Source organism: Geotrypetes seraphini, chromosome 15 (genome assembly GCF_902459505.1).
Source record: "Geotrypetes seraphini chromosome 15, aGeoSer1.1, whole genome shotgun sequence".
Lineage (NCBI taxonomy): Eukaryota > Metazoa > Chordata > Amphibia > Gymnophiona > Dermophiidae > Geotrypetes > Geotrypetes seraphini.
Genome location: NC_047098.1, coordinates 22,240,375 through 22,262,497, shown reverse-complemented (window position 1 = coordinate 22,262,497; position 22,123 = coordinate 22,240,375). Strand labels below are relative to the sequence as shown.

At 41.0% G+C, this 22,123-nt stretch overlaps 1 protein-coding gene across 1 annotated transcript in view; it reads right to left on the bottom strand.

The window, feature by feature from the left end:
• Positions 1–14,130: 14,130 nt before the first annotated feature.
• The window catches only part of SDF4 (stromal cell derived factor 4), a 47,180-nt gene continuing 39,187 nt past the window's right edge, over positions 14,131–22,123 (bottom strand). The window contains exons 5-7 of the mRNA XM_033922997.1: positions 19,648–19,806; positions 16,330–16,505; positions 14,131–15,179 (exon numbers count right to left, since the gene is read on the bottom strand). Of these exons, the coding sequence (XP_033778888.1) occupies positions 15,003–15,179; positions 16,330–16,505; positions 19,648–19,806 (512 nt within the window). The 3' untranslated portion in view covers positions 14,131–15,002. The remainder of the gene's footprint in view (positions 15,180–16,329; positions 16,506–19,647; positions 19,807–22,123) is intronic.

Below are 22,123 nucleotides of genomic sequence, written 5' to 3'. Positions count from 1 at the left end.
TAAAAGTTTTGTGAATGGTGTCTCTGCCTACTTTGCATGCCATTTCCCCTCATTTGCATGCACGGATTGGAATTGGATCAGAGGAGTGGTTAGTGAATCGGGTCGGGGGTCGCAAACCGATCAGTACACGATTGGTTTGCTTTGTGAATCCAGCCCCAAGTCTCTTGGCCACAGATTCAACAGGCCTAAAAGCCTCCCTTGTTGCTGTCAAACTAGTTTCACAGACAAAAATAAGTAGTTTGGAAATCTAATCAAACAATGCACTAAGGGCCTGTTTTACAAAGCCACGCAAGCGGCTGCCACGCGGCAACAGCCCTAAGTTAGCTGAATAAAAAAAAAGTTATCACCTTTATTCCTTTTGTTTTCTCTCTTTCTACAGTAGATTCTCAGTTAACCGACACCTACGACGACTTACCCCACACTTTCAATTCAAGAAGGCACTGAAAACACATCTATTCTCTTCACTACGCTGTTCGGTTACAACGTATTCAAGTACATGTGGTACACACCTCTGAATCATTTCTACTATTATGTAAACCGCCATGATTCCTAGTCGACATTTGCGGGATACAAGATTCAGTATGGTATAAATGTAGTTTCTGGTTACTTGAGAGTTACTATTAAAAATAGGCCTAACTAATACTACACCCTACTATTCCAGACAAACTACCGGACATGTGGTAGGCAAAGCGTGGGCGTACTCAGGTGTGGTATGCCAAATTTACACTTAAATTTCTGCCAGAAATTGATTTTATTTTAATTTTAGAGTATTATAGTATTGCTTTAATATTTTTCTGGTTGTTTGAGAGTTCTGGTTAATAGACAGTCTACTGTATATTATTTTAAAAAGTGGACTAACACCGCTACCACACCATTTCACAGCAGTTTACAAAAACTATTCTCACCTTTCTTAAAAAAAAATTGAGTGATTGATTACCCATACTGCTCACATTACACTAAAATGCTTTTAGGGAAGATAAGGGTAACTGAAGATGGAGAGAGGCTCACATGCCATAGGGTCAAGAGACAGAAGCCAAGTCAGCCCAAAGAAAGCCTGCTTCTGCCATGTAAATGTCACTTCAGCAGTAACCCACTCATTAGTGGAGGGGTGGCATAAACCAAGAGCTCTACTTATAAACTCTCTTATAAAAGCAGAGACAGCCTCCATCTAGCACGAAGACAAAGGATTCATTATTACTGTGCTGAATAATGATAACTACTAAGTGACTTATTATGATAAAACATTTCTGGGAAGGATAGACGATGACTGATTCATCAATCTGAGACTTCAGGGATGATTACTATCTTGGTTGCAACTCTGATCCAAAAGGAGGGGTGTGTGTGTGTGTGTGTGTGTTGAAGAGAGGGTGATAGCTCATGGATTAAATTTTTTTTAAAAAAAGCAATCCCCTTTTAGCCAGAAAATAGATGAGGTTCAACGTGGATAAGTGCAAGGTGATGCATGTCGGTAACAAAAATCATATGCATGAATACAGGATGTCCGGTGCTATACTTGGAGAGAGCCCCCAGGAAAGAGACTTGGGAGTACTTGTAGTCAAGTCAATGAAACCGTCCACGCAATGCACGGCAGAGGTGAAAAGGGCAAACAGAATGTTAGGAATGATTAAGAAGGGGATCACAAACAGATCTGAAAAGGTTATCATGGTACACCCCCACCTGGAATACTGCATCCAATGCTGGTCGCCTTACATGGAAAAGGACATAGTACTACTCGAAAGGGTCCAGAGAAGAGCGACAAAAATGGTTAAGGGGCTAGAGGAGTTACCGTACAATGAGAGGCTAGAGAAACTGGGCATCTTCTCCCTTGAAGAGGAGACAGAGGGGACATGATCGAAACATTTAAGATAATGAAGGAAATAGACTTAGAGAAAGAGAGATTGTTCACCCTCTCCAAGATGAAGAAAACGACAGGCCCCTCGCCAAAGTTAAAAGAGAATAGATTCCGTACAAACATAAGGAAGTTCTTCTTCACCCAGAGAGTGGTAGAAATCTGGAACGCTCTTCCAGAGGCTGTTATAGGGGTAAACACCCTCCAGCAATTCAAGACAAGGTTAGACAAGTTTCTGCTGAACCAGAACGTACGCAGGTAAGGCTATACTCAAATAGGGCACTGGTCTTTGACCTAAGGGCCGCCGCGGGAGCAGACTGCTGGGCACGATGGACCATGGTCTGATCCAGCAGCGGCAAATCTTATGTTCTTAATCCCGTAACCTCAAATTTGCCTGGAAAAGTTAACTGCATGTGTAAATTCTAGGGCTGAGTAACTAAACCTCAGCAAAGCCACAGTCCCTGAGGCTTTTTCTATAAATCAGAACAGATTGATTCAACTGTAGTGTGATTCATACAAGTTCAGTCCTGAGCACAGGCTTACTACTAACATAGAAAAGACAGTCTCTGATCAAAAGAGCTTACAATCTTTTTTTTTTTTTTTTTTTAATACTTTATTCATTTCATATCTTAAATCAAGTACAATAAATAAAGAGCTTACAATCTAGTCAAGACAGAAACTGAACAAGAAGGTGCATCTATACACAGTGTTCAGGTGGGGGAATTACAAAGTGAATGATAAGGTGTGGCGGCGGCCAAAAGAACAAACAAGATACAAGGAATTATTTTTAAAAGGACGGTTAACAATTCTAAAAGTGTTAGAATGCCTTTGTATCGCTCCATGGTGTGATCTCACCTGGAGTATTGCATTCAGTTCTGGTCTCCTTATCTCAACCGGATCACCTTTATCCATGTTTTTTTACACCTTCAAAAAAGTCAAGCAAATTGGTGAGGCAAGATCTCCCTCGGCTGAACCCATGCTGACGCTGTCTCCTTAAATCATGCTTGTCTACATGTTCATAATTGTTTCCACCATTTTGCCTAGCACTGAAGTCAGGCTTATTGGTTTGTAATTTCCCGGATCTCCCCTGGAATCCTTTTTAAAAATCGCTGTAACATTGGCCACTCTCCAATCTTCCGGTACTATAGACAATTTTAGCGACAAGTTACAGATCACTAACAGCAGGTCAGCAATTTCATGTTTGAGTTCTTTTAGTACTCTGGGATGTATACCATCTGGTCCAGGCGGTTTATCACTTTTTAACTTGTCGATTTGGCTTGGTACATCTTCCAGATTCACTGAGATTTTTTTTTCATTCCTCCACATCATCACTGTCAGCCTAGCTATCGCTACCATTCAGCATTTTCAGTTGGCATTACTTATGTCAGCGAAGGCCTATGGGAAATTATATCAATCTGACTCTGGCATGGGAATGCAGATAGACCCTGAGGGCAGGGAAACTGTTTCAAGTAGCCCTGATTGAATCATGACTAGCTAAAAGGTGTTAATGTCAATCACCATCACCCATCATTTCCGGTTCAGTCTCTTACACCTTCTTTCATAAAGACAGAAGCAAAGAATTCATTGTCTCGCCGCTATGGCCTTATCCTCCCTGAGCGCCCCTTTTGCTACTTGGTCATTCAACGGTTCCACAGATTCCCTAACAGGCTTTCTGCTTCTGATGTGAGTTTTTGCCTCTTTTGCAAGATTCTCTTCATATTCTCTCTTAGCTTTCTTTATCAATGCCTTGCATCTAACTTGCCATTGCTTGTGTCTCTTCTTATTTTCTTCTTCATTCAGATCCTTTTTTCATTCTTTAAAGGATGTTTTTTGGCTCTAATAGTCTCTTTCACTTCACCTTTTACCCATGTCGGCTCTCGTTTCCTCTTCTTTCCACCTTTGCCGATACGTGGAATACATCTGGTCTGTGCTTCCACGATAGTATTTTTAATTTTTTTTTTTTGTTCAAACACTTCATTGAGTTTAGGGTTAACAACCAAAAACAAGTTATCCAAGTTCAAGGAGAGAAAGAATAATGCCAATATACATATAGCAATCTGTAAAGTTGTACATATCGTGTGTGGTAGTAATATAAATTATGAAGCATGTAAAATAAAGAGAAAGCATACAAAATACAATATGTATAACAAATGTAAAAAGAAATATCCAAAAATATTCAACAAAGAAACAATAATAAATGACCATTCAGCTATAAAGGACTGAAGAATAACTAATCTCTTTAATGTCAGCATGCACAATTGATTTAACCAGGGGATGGCTAATTGGAAAATAGTCAATTCTCGAGTACGAGGAATGCGGGGCAGAAAAGAACGTGTAATCGCGATCTTCTAGATGGGTGAGACACGCCAGGGATCAATTAGTTTAAACTGAGCTTTGTCATGCAATTTATACCAAGCTTTGGTGTTCCGGAGTTGATAGATGGACTTCTTAACTTTAAGTGGGTCTTGAATTAAGTTAAAGTCACCACTGATGGCACAGCGTGGTTACCATTGATCTGGTCAGTCGTTTACATTTGGACCATACAAATTCAAGAAGAAAACTTCTGGCTTATTAATACTCAGATTTGTAGACACCCACCTTCCTTGAGTGTCAGGTACATGTGAAAGCATTTTATATTAGTATGTTTTCTAATGAACATAATGACCCCATTCTTTTTGACTATGGCAGGAGAGAAAAGGGGCAGTAGCGCCCATGGTAATGTTACCTTACTAGAATTAACCAGATCTAGGTGTGTTTCCTGTAAGAATATCACAATAGTATTTTAAATAACACCCATGCCTGGTTTACAGTTCTAGCCTTTGCAACTGATCCTTTTAGCTTCTTTTTAACCAATTTCCTTATTTCAAAAATTAAATGCCTCTACAGTAGATTTCTTGTGTGATATCATTCCTGGTATCAGCTCAAATTTAATCACATTATGATCAGTTTCTCAGCGGACCCAACACAGAGAGATGAGAGTGGCAAGATATTGAGGAGCTATGACAAAAATTCTTACCTTAGCTCCACAGTTGCAAAGCTTATTCAGCTTTTTGAGTAGTACTAGTGCTAGCATACTTGGGGAGGGAGGATGTGCTTACAGAAGTGGAAGTCTAAGATGACTATACTAACACAAATGAGTTTATGAAGCCTAAGTAACTATGCGTTGCACTAAATCTGTTGGTTCTCAGACCTAGGGGAGCACCAATGGGTCAGGTTTCCAATAAATGTGCATGAGCCAGCTCCTACCCCCAGTCCATGCAAAAATTACCTCCTGTATAACTAGTTTTATTTATTTATTGGGATTAACCACCTTTTATGAACTGCACCCATCTACCTAAACAACCGCCTATACCGAAACCTTTCTCCCAGAATAAGGAGAGCCCAGATCCCATTCACCTACCCTCCACTCAATGGCACTCATAGAAACATAGAAATAGACAGCAGATAAAAGCTACGGCCCATCAAGTCTTCCCACTCTAATGACCCTCCCTATCTATCTTTGTGGATAGATCCCACTTGTCTATCCCATCTGGCCTTAAAATCTGGCACGCTGCTGGCCTCAATAACCTGGAGTGGAAGACTATTCCAGCGATCAACCACCCTTTCAGTGAAGAAGAACTTCCTAGTGTCACCGTGCAGTTTCCCGCCCCTGATTTTCCACAGATGCCCCCTTGTTGCCGCGGGACCCTTGAAAAAGAAGATATCTTCCTCCACCTCGATGCGGCCCATGAGATACTTGAATGTCTCGATCATATCTCCCCTCTCTCTACGTTCCTCGAGTGAGTAGAGCTGCAACTTCCCTAACCGCTCCTCGTATGGGAGCTCCTTGAGTCCCGAGACCATCCTGGTGGCCACTCAACGCAAGAAACTGTACGACAACCTCCTAGCGACACAGGCAGCGAAACTAAATCCCGCCATCTCCAAGCTGCTGACCAAAACAACTGACTTTAAAGCGTTCCGAAAAGAAATCAAAACACTACTATTCACAAAACACATCACATCAACCTAATCTCCCCCTTTCCTTTTCCAACTGCATATGCCTCACGAATTCACCACCCCTCTGGAAACTTCCAGTCAGTTCTCCAAACTTCTAGTCAATTCTCCAAACTAAATCCCCAATATATAACCGGATTCCGGCTTTCTTTTAAAGTACTGCAACCTGCTTGTTAGGAATCCTCAATGTCTCAAAACGTCCGAAACCTCAATATGTAACCTCCATTTGTAACCTGAAAACCTGCTTCCTTCAACGCTATGTAATTCCCTTTTGTAACCTGAGTGTTATGTTATTCACTATTGTAACCTGAAACCTGCTTTCTTCATTGTTATGTAATTCTCCTGGATATGTCCAGCCATCTTCTAACGTAATCCGCTTAGAACCGCAAGGTACAGGCGGAATAGAAATCACTAATGTAATGTAACGTAACAATATTGTTAAAAGCAGACCAATACCAAATGATCAAATATAAAACACAAAATACAATGATTTGGACATGCAAACTGAAACCTAGTAATAGGACTCACATGACGGCTTACCTACAGGGTGCGACACCGACGATGGATCTTGTGGTGTCGAAACCACCGGTGTCGACTTGGAGGAAGTTGCTGGAGTCGATGCCGGGGGAACTTCCATGGCGGCACCGAAAAGAATCCGCTGCTGAATTTGGCGATTCTTCAAAGTTCTCTTTTGAAGAGAACTACAGTGGGTGCACGTTTCTGCCCTATGGTCTGGACCCAAACACTGAAGGCACCACTTGTGTGGGTCAGATAAAGAAATAGGGCATGCACACCGCTGACACTTCTTAAAACCCGGTGAAGGGGGCATGAAGGGAAAAACGGCCGTAGCAAAATCGAAGCCCGAGGCTTCAATGGTACCAACAGGCCCCGCCGGGGCCGACCGAAAAAAGTAAAAAAAAAAATGGACTTTTTTTTTTTAAGGTAAAGAAAAGAAAACAATAACGTGAAGAATTTCACGAAGAAAAATAACGCGCGAGCGGGAAGGCGACGAAAAAGGAAAACTTGTCCAACAGCCTTTGGAAACACGCGACTTCTTAGCTCCGCGGAAACTAAGAAACTGGGGACTGCGCGCCTTCGTCGGGCGGGAAGGCACACGCGCGGTGCGGCCTAACTAGAACTTTCTAAGTTCTTAGAGTGCAATCACTCTAAAATTGTCCGTACCGGGGCTCCGTCGGTGCCGTCACCCATCAGTCAAGAATATGCTGCCTGCTTGTCCTGGGATAAAACAATCCTATAACATAACTACGATAAATGTCAGTACAATATTCATGGATATCTTGAAAACTTGGCTTGGTGTAACCTCAGGACAGATTGGAGCCACGGGTTTGCAATTTTGGAAAGGTTAACCTACATATTCCTTTCTTCAGCTCATCTGTTCCAATAGTTCATTTCTAGCATGCCACCCTATAAACCTCATTCTCTAATACAGGGGTGTCAAAGTCCCTCCTCGAGGGCCGCAGTCGGGTTTTCAGGATTTCCTCAATGAATATGCATGAGATCTATTAGCATACAATGAAAGCAATGCATGCAAATAGATTCCATGCATATTCATTGGGGAAATCCTGAAAACCCGACTGGTTTGCGGCCATGGAGGGACTTTGACACCCTTGCTCTAATGTCTCTCCTCTGGCTCTGAGACACTGGCTATGTGTCCCTCCCTTCTTCTCCAACTTCTCCCTTATTTGCCTTCATTTCTATTCCTGAACTTTCTTACAACTTGTCATAAAACTAGGCCCCATGACCTTATGAAGAGTAGCAAAATTTATTATTTTTTCCTGCCTCTCGATTCCTCAAATTAAGTGATTTTTTTAGGTCAGTTTAACCCTTTTTTTTTTTTTTTTAAAGAGCCCCCACTCTATAATTCTAGAAACTCACTCTCTTGCTCCCATGCCAAATTAATCCATTCCAAATTGCCAGGGACTACAGTTATCTTTTAGGTAAATCTGCATTTTATAATAATAATAATAATAATAACAACAGCTTATATACCGCAATACCGTGAAGTTCTATGCGGTTTACAAAGATTAAGCAAAGGTACAAATTGATTGACTTTAAGAGGGGAGGATGAAAGAGGGTTAATAGGACAGGAAATCCATTTTTGAGGAGAAAGTGATCAATAGAACAAGTTAATCGCTATAGAGGGGAGAGAGAAGAGAGGATCAATTGTCTAGATACTTTAGGAACAGGTGTGTTTTCAGACGTTTCCTAAATTCCTCATAAGTAGTGGGCGAAAGCAATTGTTCTAGGTCTTTACCCCATGATGCTGCTTGGTGCGAGAGATGTTCATGGTATTTTTTCAGTTTACAACCTCTCACTGGGGGGGAAACGAAGTTGGAATGTGAGCTTCTCGTGTGTCTGTTGGCTGAGAAGACGAAAAGGTCAGTTATATATTTAGGGGCAAGTCCGTGTAGTGCTTTGAAGCAGAAGCAGGCAAATTTAAACTTTACGCGCGCCTCCATTGGCAGCCAATGCAGCTGCCGGTAGTAGGGTGTCACGTGGTCAAACTTCCTCAGCCCAAAGATCAGTTTGACCGCTGCATTTTGCATCAATTGTAAACGCTGCATGTTCTTTTGGGAAATTGCTAAATAGGCAATGTAGACTCAGTACGAGGGATTGGACTAGGGTTCTGAATGCCGCTGTATCGAAATAAGCTTTAATGGATCTGAGTTTCCAGAGAGTGAAAAATCCCTTTCTGATCAAGGAGTCCACCTGGTCTCTCATGGTTAGGCACTGATCCAAAGTTACACCTAGTATCTTTATGGTAGGTTGGATAGGGTAATTAAGATTATTGATATATAGTGGTGATTTGGTGTCAAGCAGATGTGGCGAAGCAATGAAGAAAGTTGTCTTTTCTGAATTAAGTTTGAGCTTAAAGGTTGTCATCCAGTGCTCCATCACATTTATGGCTTCTGAAGCTTTAGGAATAGTTTCAGAGATAGAATTAATGAATGGGATGATGATCGTAAAATCATCTGCATAACTAAATAGTTTTATCCCTAACTGGGTTAGCTGCATGCCTAGTGTAGTAAAAGTCCTAATGTAATTTTTGGTAGAGTGTAGCTCATCATAAACTTCTCCCACTCACAAGTTACATCTTATGAACAGGAGGCAACTCTCTTTGGAACAATGCAAGTGCTGAAAGTCTACGATCAGCTCCTAGTTACCCTGGCATTAGGGTGAGGTTCTTTCCAGTCATGGTATATGCATAGCTAACTTATTTGTAGACAGTTATCTGGTGGGGAAACTTCAAGCTATGGCATCTGTAATATGTTTAGTACACTAAACTAAATATTGCTCAGAGAGAGACCATTCAATAACAACCAACCACAGTTCCTGGAAATTACAAAATCAGAAGATGTGAACTTGCAGTGACTGTTAAATTTACTATACTTTATCAGAATATGTTCCTGGCAGTGCTGATTTACAGAAAGTGAACAAGTCACATACTAAGAATATTAACCCATAAGTTTCACTCTTTGTAATAGGGGTGTGCTAGCAGGATACCTTTATTTTCATATCAGGCTCTTAAGAATAGCACCTGTAAGGTGGAGACCAAAAGCCACAAGCGGCTCAAGGACATAACCTGGAGATGTCAGAGCAAGATGAAGATTGAATAATGTAAACGTTAGCACAAGGATAGAATGCTCGATATGTTCTGTACATTTTAACACTAGCAAATTAGTGTTTCACCTACCACAGTCCCAAGTTTTGTACTGCTTGTGGTGAAGATTCTACTTTGCAGCAGATAGGATCAAAACCGTCCATGCTCGCACCTGCCAATTCCTGTTCTGTTCCCATGACAAAGATTCCAAGAGCCTTCATATTTTCCCTTAGCTTCTTCTTGACCGAATGGAATGCACAGTTACCCGTAGCAGGTGTTATCCGAGGGCAGCAGGCTGATATTCCCACGTAGGGCTACTTCCAGGGCCAGATTTAGATGAAAAGAGGCCCTAGGCTATTCCACTTATGAGGCCCTTTCACCTCCCATTTTTAAGTTTGTAAATTATACATCATTACTGTGATATATATCAATATGTTAAATGAAACATGTTGTTATTGGTACTAACCTTTATAAAAAATGTGACACGGATAATAAATTAAAAAAAGGTCGAGAACACTTATTTGGACATTTATTCTCAGCACCATATATAGTACTTGTAACAATAACTAATCAAACATAACACACAACATTGCCCCTTCCTATGTCCATAGTGCCCCCAGTGCATCCTTCCTCACCTCACCCCCCCTCCGATGCCCGCCTGCCTCCCATCCCCCTTCCATTAAACACCCCCTCATGCCATCCTGCCTGCCTGCCTTCCATTAAACCCCCCCACTCCCCCTCCAATGCCAGCCTGCCTGCCTCCCATCCCCCTTCCACTGAAACCCCCCCCCCCCCTCCCCCCCGATGCCAGTCTGGGCCGCCCTGTCCCAACAGATCAACGTTTTGCCTCTCTCTTCATGGGGCTGGGCTTTGCCCATCTGTTTCCGGACTGACGTCTTTCCCTCCCCGATCCTCCTCCCAGGGCGAGAAAAAGAAAGGGAGAAGCCGGGTCGGTGCCCCGTTGCGGCCGGAGCCGGTTCTGATCCCGAAGCGTAGAATTTCTCCTTAATTTCGGTTCAGTGTTTTAGTGTTCACTGTTTTTAGAATAGTGTAATTTTAATTTTGCTAACAATTTGAATGTAGGCCCCTCTTGATCTTAAGGCCCTAGGCTAAAGCCTAGTTAGCCTATAGGAAAATCCGGCCTTGGCTACTTCATTCGCAACTATAGCTCCTACAATATGGAATTCATTACTAATATATTTAAGGTCTGAGAAAAATTTAGATAAATTTAAGGGCAACCTTAAAAGCTTCTTATTTAAAGATGCTTACGATTGCTAAATGATCTCTGGGTCCTTCCTTGCCAAATTCTGTTTTACTCATATTCAACACTGATATTTCTCCCTTTCCCTCTTGTTTTTTTTATCTTATTTGTACTTTTTTCTTTTTAATTTGTATTTCTTCCTATCATCCTGTTTTCATGCAAGTAATGTCAATCGTTCCCCATTTTAATTTTTTAATTATCAAACGCTTAGAATGTATGATTAGCATTTTATCAAATTTTAATAAAACTTGAAACATGTAGGTGATCCAAGGAGCCTGGCACAGACAGTACAAAAGTATACTGTCACTTTAAAAGTCTCACGACTGCCCGTTCCAAGCCTGCATTGGTGCCTTCCTGCCCAATATTGGCTCAGGGGACCTTCAGTTCACTAACAAAGCTAAGAAGCCAACTAGGGGAGGTGGAAGGGCTGTGAGAATATCTGCCTGTTGCTTTCAGATAACATTTGCTACAGGAAATAACTGCTTTATCTGAGGACAAGAAGGAAGCATATTCTCATACGTGGGACTCTAGCTGCCAGGATCAGGCCTCCGAGAAGAGGGTTATTGTCAACTATCCTGAGCCTGGCAAAACCAAACAGGTTGGAGGAAGTTGGCATTTATTTGGGAGAATAAATTTTGTAGAATTGCTTGGCCGAACCGACTATTCCCTCTGGAATGATTCTCCAAAGTGTTCATTCGTCCCTTCAAAGAAATGCAGTAGATAGGCGAGGCAAGATTTCCCTCGACTAAAACCATGTTGGCTTTCTCTCACTAATCCATGCTTATGTATATATTCTGTCATTTTGTTCTTTATAATAATCTCTACCGTTCTGCCCAGCACTGACGTCAAACTCGCCGGTGCTGGCAAAATAGTAGAGGGCTTATACCAGGGGTAGGGAACTCCGGTCCTCGAGAAATCCTGAAAACCTGACTACAATACGGCTCTCGAGGACCGGAGTTCCCTACCCCTGGCTTATACTTACCTGGGGTCTTTGATTACCCATCCTCGACGATTCTAGTTTAAAGCCCTCTTCAGTAGGTTAGCCAGTCTGCTGTTGAAGGCATTTCTTACTTTCTTTGATAGATGGCACACCATCCCTGCTCAGCAGTCCTTGGAAAATCATCCCAGGGCCCAGGAAGCCAAATCACTCATGACACCACCATCTACACATGCACACTTATCTCCAGGATGCGAGATTCTTTGTCCTGGCCTTTACCCTCAACAGGGAGGATCAATGAGATCATCTGCACACCTGACTTCTTCATCTTCTCTTCCAGAACCATAAAATCACTTCTGATATGTTCGAAGGGGTACCTTGTAGTATCATTAATGCCAACATGGATGAGTAATATCAGATAATAGTCATTAGGCTTGTTGAGTCTCGGCAACTTCTCAGTAACATTTTGAATTTTGGCAACAGGCAGACAGCATATCTCCCAGGGCGTTATTTCTGGTCTGCAGATGGACGCTTCTGCACTCCTCAGAAGGGAATCACCAACCATTACTACCTAGAGAGCTTAGATGGCAATTTCAGCAATTGGAACTAGGACAATCCCGGGTGAAATTTAGTCTATGACCAAGAAATATCGAAAAGACAAGTTAATATCATATTTTTAATTAGAATAACTAATGGACAGACTGTTCTTTATCTGCTGTCATTTGCTATGTTACCTTTCACCTTCCAATGGTCATGGATCTGCCAATTTGGGGGATTTCAAGCTTTGGTCCTTCCTCTCCCCGAGATGCTCTAACCTCCTCCACTTCCAGGGCTGCATAACGGATTTTCAGTTCAAGGGGAGGTGGAGTCACAGTATTGATCCTGCACGGTAACTGAGTCCAGCTGTTCTCCATCAGCAAGGGCGCTTCTTCCCCCATTGCTGGAGATCTTTGATGAAATGTTTCATGAGGCATCAATGTACCTATCATTCTTGTGTATGCTTCTCAGCCTCGCCACCTCCTCTCCCTTTCATATTCATTTCACGGAGAATGACAACCATCTTGTCGTCTGTTGATTAAAAATATAACAAGATAAAAAGGAAGGCATAGAACTCATCCTGAGGGACTCCTAATTTAGTTTTGGTTTCTGAAGACGCTGTTGCCAGGCGAAACACAGACTGGTGTTGAGCAGGATTATAATAAAGTAATACGATCAGACAAGGACTTTTGATGGAAACAGATTGCAATATATTTTTAAAGAAATTGATATAAAACTTAATTTAAGAACATTACAAAAAAAATTTTGCTCCTTATATGAAATGGACTAAAAGCAAACAGTCAAGAACTTCATTAGAGAGGAATTGAACTAAGGGATAAGGAGTTTTTAACATTATAGGGGGTTTTATGGAATGGAAAATGGAGTATATATATTTTGTGATTAACAAATGTAATTGTATTCAAGAGAGTATAATTAAGATTTTGGGAATTTAAAAAATATATATTGAGTAAAAAGCAAAATGATAAGTAGCTCCATTGGTTTTGTTAAGTTTGCAACATTGGAAGTGAACAATTCAACAATGAATAGCCCTAATTTTATTTATTGATAATGAATATGCATGAGGCAGAAGGGGAGAGAGTGGCGCAGTGGCTAAAGCTACAGCCTCAGCACCCTGCAGTTGTGGGTTCAAACCCACACTGCTCCTTGTGACCCTGTGCAAGTCACTTAATCCACCCATTGCCCCAGGTACATTAGATAGATTGTGAGCCCACCAGGACAGACAGGGAAAAAATGCTTGAGTACCTGAATAAATTCATTTAAACCGTTCAGAGCTCCTCTGGGAGAACAATATAGAAAACTGAATAAATAAATAAATATGCAAGCCTGTCACCTCTATTATATGCAAATCTGTCTCATGCTTATTCATTAAGGATATCTTGAAAACCTGACTGGCTGAGGGTCTCCCAAGACAGGTTTAAGAACCACTGCCCTATAGATTCCAGATACAGGAAAAGTAAAGCAATATGTAGTAAGCAGAGGCTTAAATTATGTGAAAAGGGAAGTAGAAAGAAGACAGGGAAATGTGACTTAGAACATACTGATTCAGTGAATTTAATGGAGTCAATGGAAATCAAAGCTATGCAACTTGCATTCCATCCTGTTACTGATTTTACTGAGGCCATTATTGTCAAGGTAATAGAAAAATGGTCTCCTGGCCTACATATTTATTTGGATTTGGCTTATGTATCTCAAGTAAATGCATATATTGAACCCTCACCCTCAATATCATTTGCATTTTAAATACTCATGTTTCCTACAACTTTGCCTCTCCCTCTGGGTCTTGTTTGTTTAATATGAGGGAGTAAAAAGCTACAGATGTCCCCAGAACACACATCAAATTCAAACAATGTATTTGAAAAGGACCCTGAAGCACAAGATTAAAAAAAAAATAAAGAAAGATGACAACCATATTTAAAAAAAATCAATATGCGTGTATTTACAATACAGTAACCAGAAAATTAACAACTTGGTTTTGTGGTTAGTACACCTTGCCCTGAACATGGAATAAAATGCATACCTTTGCTGTGAAGTTAATACAAACCACGATTTTGCCGAAAAGTTCAATGAAAACATGTATTTCTCTCCCAAACCCATTTCTCAAACATTTTTCTTGTCTTTTCCCTTCCTCAAGTTTTATTCTTTGAAATTATAAAGATGCATCATTCTTAGATTAGATAACTTGAGGAGTAACAGAATATGCATTTTGGGAATCCTTGATATTTCTACTTCCTGGGGTCTGTATAAGTCATTTTGGCTTCAGAGGCAACTGAGTAAATCAAGACACCCCTATAATACTGTTTGACAAAAATATCAAGTTTGAGGAATGGCCCAAATCTAAAAGCTGATCCCACAGCTGGTAGGAAAGTGGTTCTCCTTGTGAATTATTCCCTTTTCTCCATTCATTTAATAATGTTGTAAATCTATATTACTTTTTCTCTCCCTATGTATATATTATGTAATTATACAAATATATATAAAAATTAAACTGTAATCAGCTGATGCTGACCCATCATTATCAAAGAACACAGCAGCTTCTCGTTGCCCTCCCCCCACCGACATACCTACTTTCTCAAGGATATTTACAGAACATAGTTGCCATAAGGCAGAGTAATGAGAATTGAAGTTTATGTATTATGATCATTTCTCTCCCATCCCTGCTTAAGCTAAAGGTATATGATTTACAGTTCTGAGTGTTTTTTTTTATTTTTCCTTTTTTAAAAGACGTGATGAGTAGCAGCAAAAAAAAAAAAAAAAAAAGTAGCCCAGCCTCCTGCCAGTGGGCTTAGAATTCCTCATGCACACTGCGGACATAGTCCATGAGCTTGCTGCCTGTAAAGTATTCGCTGTATTTGAGGACCTCATCCATCTCTAGGTCATGGTTCTGGTTCTCATCTGCCACTGCAATCATCTGCTTTGCTTCATTAAGGGCATTGTGTTCATTCATGGGGTCCATGTACTCCTGCAGCAGAACATACACGGGAGAACAGGTCTTTTAGTATGCAATCATTCTTCAAAGTCAAAGGGAGGTGAAAATGATAAAAGGGATGGGAAGACTTCCCTATGAGGAAAGGTTAAAGCAGCTAGGGCTTTTCAGCTTGGAGAAAAAAAAAATATGGCTTAGGGAAGATATGATACTGAGTGGAGTGGATCAGGTAGATGTGAATCATTTTACTCTTTCCAACAATAATAGGACTAGGGGGCATTCAATAAAGCTACTAAGTAGTAGATTTAAAACAAAACAGAGAAAATATTTATTCACTCAACATGTAACTAAACTCTGGAATTCACTGGCAAAGAATGTGGTGAAGGCAGTCAGTTTAGCAGGTTTTAAAAAAGGTTTGGCTAATTTCCTAAAACAAAGATCCATAAGCCATTATTAAGATGGACTTGGGGAAATCCACTTCTTATTCCTAGGACAGGGGTCAGCAACCTGTTTAAAAGCAAAGCGACAATTTATTCTAAAAATCTGACCCAAGATTTACAAAGAGCTGCAATGGGTAAAGGGCGTATGAGATGTAGTCCTACTTTAAAAGTACTTGCCAATCTGAGCTAGAAGAGCAACATTATTGTGTCCAAATCTTGACCAGATCCTAATTTCTCAGAATAAGGAAAATACATCATCTATGGCAGTGGTCTCAAACTTGCAGCCCGGGGGCCACATGCGGCCCTCCAGGTACTATTTTGAGGCCCTCGGTATGTTTATCATGATCACAAAAGTAAAATAAAACCGTTTCTTGATCATGTCTCTTTAGCTATAATTATAATATTATTATTACGACTTAGCCAAAAGGAAAGATTTATAAATATAGAATTTTACCTCATGCAAAATTGTCATTTCTTTAATAAGACGTTAACTATTTTTTTCTGAGGTCCTCCAAGTACCTACAAGTCCAAAATGTGGCCCTGCAAAGGGTTTGAGACCACTGATCTATGGAATACCAAAGCTTCCTAAGAAGACAGTGTTTCTTCCACACTTTGTTAAACCATAGTAATTAGTCAAACATGTTGACATCACAAAGAGGAAAAAAATATAGATCTCCACTGAATCTCTATTAAGAGGATATATGTAAAAACCATAAATTTAAACACACAGTGCTGGCAAGACCCACCTCCAGCTCTTCCATTGTTACAGTCCCATCATGATTGGCATCAATCACTTCTTCAAACTCTTTCCTCCGTTCTCTCACCCAGTCATCCTCTAGTTCTTGGGCCTTCTGGTTCTCCACTGTGCCAACAGGCAGAGAAATAAACTCCGAGAGTGACAGCTTCTTGTCCCCATCCTGATCTGCAATCCCAACAGAGGGAGAAAAGAATATGAATGTGTTTTTCATTGTTGGAGACTTCACCCAGAGTGAAAGGGAGGAAAGACGTGCTTAAAGGCTTTCATGGTGGGGGGAGAAGGAATATGGATTTTTTTCCCATGAACATAAAATGGTAAAGTCAAAGGCTTCATGCACCAAGTCTTATTCAGATGATCTTCCGTCACTCCCAATGTCGTTGCTAGCATAAGCAGCAGGTAATGGACTAAGAACAAATGGTCTCAAGTATACTGGTGAATAGTTATGTAACTTTGGTGAATAAAGGGTTGTTTAACATAATACGATCTGCAAATTTATTCATTTTCTCTGAAGTACATTCTGCATGGGCAACCAGAGAAACCTGCTTATTAAGATCACCAATTGGTTCTTGCTTTTCAGACCTTATTACACCACAACCTTCATGCAAGAACAAAGCGCATAAACCATCTAGGAATTCTGGCAAAATAATGCACTACACACTCAGGCAAAAACCCAAAGAGTAGCAACATTCCATGCTACCGATCCAGAGCAAGCAGTGGCTTCCCACCATATCTTTCTCAATAACAGACTATGGACTTTTCCTCAAGGAAATTGTCCAAACTTTTTTTTAAAACCAGCTACGCTATCCGCTCTTACCACAATCTCTGGCAATGCATTCCAGAGCTTAACTATTCTCTGAGTGAAAAAAATTTTCCTCCTGTAACTTCATCAAGTGTCCCCCTAGTCTTTGTAATTTTTGACGGAGTGAAAAATCAATCCACTTGTACTCGTTCTACTCCACTCAGGATTTTATAGACTTCAATCATATCTCCCCTTAGCCGTCTCTTTTCCAAGCTGAAGAGCCCTAACCTTTTCAGTCTTTCCACATATGAGAGGAGTTCCATCCCCTCGCTCTTCCCTTTGAACCTTTTCTAATGCCACTAGATCTTTCTTGAGATAAGGAGACCCGAATTGAACGCAGCACTCCAGATGAGGTCGCACCATGGAGCGATACAGGGGCATTTTAAGAGTCTTGTTAACCATCCCTTTTTTAATAATTCCTAGCATTCTGTTTGCTTTTTTGGCCACCATCACACATTGGGCGGAAGGTGTCTATGATGACACCCAGATCCTTTTCTTGGGTGCTAACTCCCAAGGTGAACCCTAGCATCCGGTAACTGTAATTTGGGTTATTCTTTCACTGCATCACTGCATCTGTCCACATTAAATTTCATCTGCCATTTGGACGCCCAGTCTTCCAATTTCCTAAGGCCTGCCTGCAATTTTTCACAATCCACATGAGTTTTAACAACTTTGAACAGTTTAGTGTCACCAGCAAATTTAATCACCTCACTTGTCGTTCCAATTTCCAGATCATTTATAAATAAGTTAAACAGCACCATTCCCAGTACAGATCCCTGTGGCACTTCACTGTTTTCTCTCCTCCATTGAGAAAAATGACTATTTAACCCTACCCTCTGTTTCTATCCGATAACCAATTCCTAATCCACAATTGAATTTTGCCACCTATCTCATGACTCTTTAATTTTCTCAGGAGCCTCAATCATATCTCATAAGGGAAGATATGATTGAAGTCTACAAAATCCTGGAGTGGTGTAGAACAGGTACAAATGAATCAATTTTTTACTCCATCAAAAATTACGAGGGCTAGGGGACACTCGAAGTTACAGGGAAATACTTTTAAGACCAATAGGAAGAAATATTTTTTTCACTCAGAGAATAGTTAAACTCTGGAACGCGTTGCCAGAGGATGTGGTAACTGTGGTTAACGTAGCTGATTTTAAAAAAGGTATGGACAAGTTCCTGGAGGAAAAGTTCATAGTCTGCTACCGAGACAGACATGGGGGAAGTCACTGCTTGCCCTGGGATCGTTAGCATGGAATGTTGCTACTATATGCGCTTTTGCCAGGTACTTGTGACCTGGACTGGCTATTGCTGAAATCGGATACTGGGCTAGATGGACCATTGCTATGATCCAGTATGGTTATTCTTGTTTTTATGCATTTTTTCCTTACTCAGGAAGGAGAGTGCAAGGGGGAAATAGTTAATTACTGTATAATCCGTTAGATAAGGAAATTCAGATCTGCACGCACTAACTGAACAGGTAAACTAGTTTGAAATTAATGCTGCACTGTTTTCTAACCATGCAGCTGAACCATGAGACCCCTAGAGGTCTCAGGAGTCCAGCTATTCAAAGGGGTTTCGTAATACCAGGTCTACATGTACACAAGTATGTGGCTTTGGAGGGTGGGGAGCAGGCTGAGGAAGATAGTGTCGTTTTTATGAATGTTTGAAATTGGAAACCGCTTAGATATTAGGCAGTATATAAATTTTTAAAATAAATATCGCTTCTAGAAATATTTCCTTCCTCCCTATTACCTCCTCTTTCTCATGCATTTGACTCGTATGGGTAGATGGTTTTACAGGAACTGTGCTCTCTACGGTACCGCCAGGTGTCTACAGAAATCTCATGGCTTGCACGCTTTACATTTTTCAGAATTACCATAATAGAAAACCACAAAAATAATTTCTGCAGGTTTTCTAAGCAGCTCGCAGGTCCGGAGAATTATTGCTGTAGTGATTACATTACTCATTCTGAGTCAGCTTTCCCCACATGGCAGTCAGAAATACTTAAATGAAACAAATTATGCTGAAATGCTTGGCTACAGGATTACAGCTAAATAAACTATAGACAGTTAATTACATCCAACTGTCTTTAGCTACCCCTCACACTTCTTGCCATAGACCAGCTGTGACATAAGCTTACTCTGCTGCTCGTGCAGTATCTATTTGGAAGTGGTCCAAGCAGGCAAGGGAAACTTGCATTGGTGCTGCTTAAGTGACATTTGTCTTATTCATTGGGTACAATGGGAGCAAACAATAAGGAATGATTCACTTTTTGGGACCTGCTGAGTGACCTAGACTGACCACTGTCTCAATGGATCTCTGGTATGATCCAGCATGGTATAAAGTTATGCTGCTATAAATGGAAGAGGCTATTCCTGTAACCTCTCCATCCTGCAAAATAAAGAGGAAGTGTGTGTATTTTGTTAGGGAGGGCAGGGAAGAATAAGAGGATTATTTGGCTGTGATGATGGCGATTGTATTCAGCTAGTTAAGCCTTTGTACCTAGATCTCGAAAAATCTCTTTAACCATGAACTGCAGCATGCCCCTGCTGTGCTCAGGATGAAGGAAAGAGAGGAATTCATCTTCATTTAATAGCTGGTCTGGAGGGGGGTTGTCTGCCTGGAACCAGCGGTCTTTGAGGTTATCCAGCACTTCCTGAGCTGCAACAAGCAGAGAAGGAAAATGAACACGTTACAAAGAGTAAGAACATTCCAGCCCTAGGAACCAGCAATTCTTTCAGTTTCTAACAGTTTTTCTAGAGGTTTACTCCTCCTGCAGTGGAAAAAGCAATTACATAACTGTATACCAAATGTGATGGGGTAGCAGAACATTAATCTTCTCCCCAGTACTGCACAGGATTTCATTGTTGGCCAAAAAAGGTCTAACAATAGATGCTGTAAGCATTTGCATAGGGACTCAAAGAGAGGCAGAAAATGATAATGTGGACTATGGAAATAAAACCAAACTATTGAATATACTGCATCATGGCAGTACAGTATTTAGAGAGACTTTGTAAATCCTAAGAAGGTATGCAAGGTTTTAAGTTTGATCTTCACCATAAAAGATAATAGGAGCCAATGCTTGGCTGGCCTGGACCTTCTCTCCAACGTCAGATTGACGTTGGGGGAAGGCTTGTGGTCCATGGCGTGCAATTGTTGCAGGCGACTGGCCCTTCTCTTCCCTTCCTGGAGTTGCGGTGAGCGGGGGGGGGGAGGGGAGGCAGGAGACAAAGGTTGGAAGGCAGTGAGGGGGAGGGGGCACTAACTTGGGCCTCAGTGTGTGAGTGAGAGTGAAAGATGGTGCACATGGGAAAAAAGGAAGAGGAAAATTGGGTTTAGAGAGGAGTGAGGTAGAGATGCATGGGGAATTGGATGAGAGGGAGAAATGTTGGATATGGTGATGGAGAGGGACAGATTGAAGGGGATGCAAGGGGGTGGTTAATGTTGGGCATAGTGATGGTGGGAGAGATGTGGCATGGTGTTGGAGAGGGGTGATAGAAGAAATGGGCATGGGGCTGGAGGGCAGTGGTGAAAAATGATCTAGGGGATGAGAGAGGAAGAAAAGTTCGACTCATGGAGGGACAGAGAGAGATGTTGGTTGGGGAATGGAATGAAGTATTGAGGAAAGGAAGCATGCAGGAGACAGAAAGAAAGAAAGATTGGATGCACAGTCAGAAGGAAGTGCAACCAGACTCATGAACTCACCAGACAACAAAGGTAGGAAAAATGATTTTATTTTCAATTTAGTGTTCAAAATGTGTCAGTTTTGAGAATTTATATGTCTATATTTGCACTATATTTGTCTATTTTTCTATAGTTGTTACTGAGGCGACATTGGATATTTTAAAGTCATCTACCTTGACATCTTTGGAAAACCTCCAAATATAAATTATTAACATTTTCTCTGTGTACAGTGTACTTTGTAAAGTATATTTTTTTTTAATTTTGTGGTTACCATTATACATTAATAAGATTATATTGTGTGTATATGAAAAATGGATGTAAGAAATTGCATTATAATTAGTATTACTATGGGGTGGAGTCAGAGGCGGAGTTTGGGCGGGTTTGGGGTGGAATTTGGGCACTCATTTGGCATTTGTTAGACTTAGGGGGTACTTTGCTTGAAAAGGTTGAGAAACACTGGTCTAGAGCAGTGGTTCCCAAACCTGTCCTGGGGGACCCCCAACCAGTCAGGTTTTCAAGATATCCCTAATGAATATGCATGAGAGAGATTTGCATACCTGTCACTTCCATTATATGAAAATCTCTCTCATGCATATTCCATTAGGGACATCTTGAAAACCTGACTGGCTGGGGGTCCCCCAGGACAGGTTTGGGAACCACTGGTCTAGAGAGTCAAAAGCAGCAGATAAATTGAGAAGAATGATAATAGAATAGAGGCCTTTGGATTTAGCAGGTCATTAGAAACTTTAAAAAGGCCAGTTTCTATACAGTATGGGGCGCAAAAGCCTGATTGAAATGGGTCAAGAATAGCTAGGGATGAAATATGAAAAAAGTAATTAAGAAACCAAAAGGTTGTAACTGCAAAAGCCTTCATACACCCCTTAACTTAATGAAAAGCATTAGTCATAAGTGTTTAGGGTAAGCATTTTGCACAGTGGAATGATAAAAAGGTTTTGCCCATTCTTGGTAAAATAGTGGCTGGGGATCATCTGTACTTCCTATTGGATTCAGGTCTTGGCTTTAACTAAGATATTCAACATTGACTTCTTTATTGATGAATCACTTGCTGTCTTTGCTTTGTCTTTAAGATCATTGTCTTGCTGAAAGGTGAATTTTTTCCCCTCTAGTTCCGAAATGATGTTGGGAACTGGCTTGGAGGTAGGCTTCAGAGGGTAGTGGTGAACGGCACCCCCTCCAAAATGACGGAGGTGATCAGTGGAGTGCCACAGGGCTCAGTCTTGGGCCCAATCCTATTCAACATCTTTATAAGGGACTTGGCAGAAGGGCTTCGAGG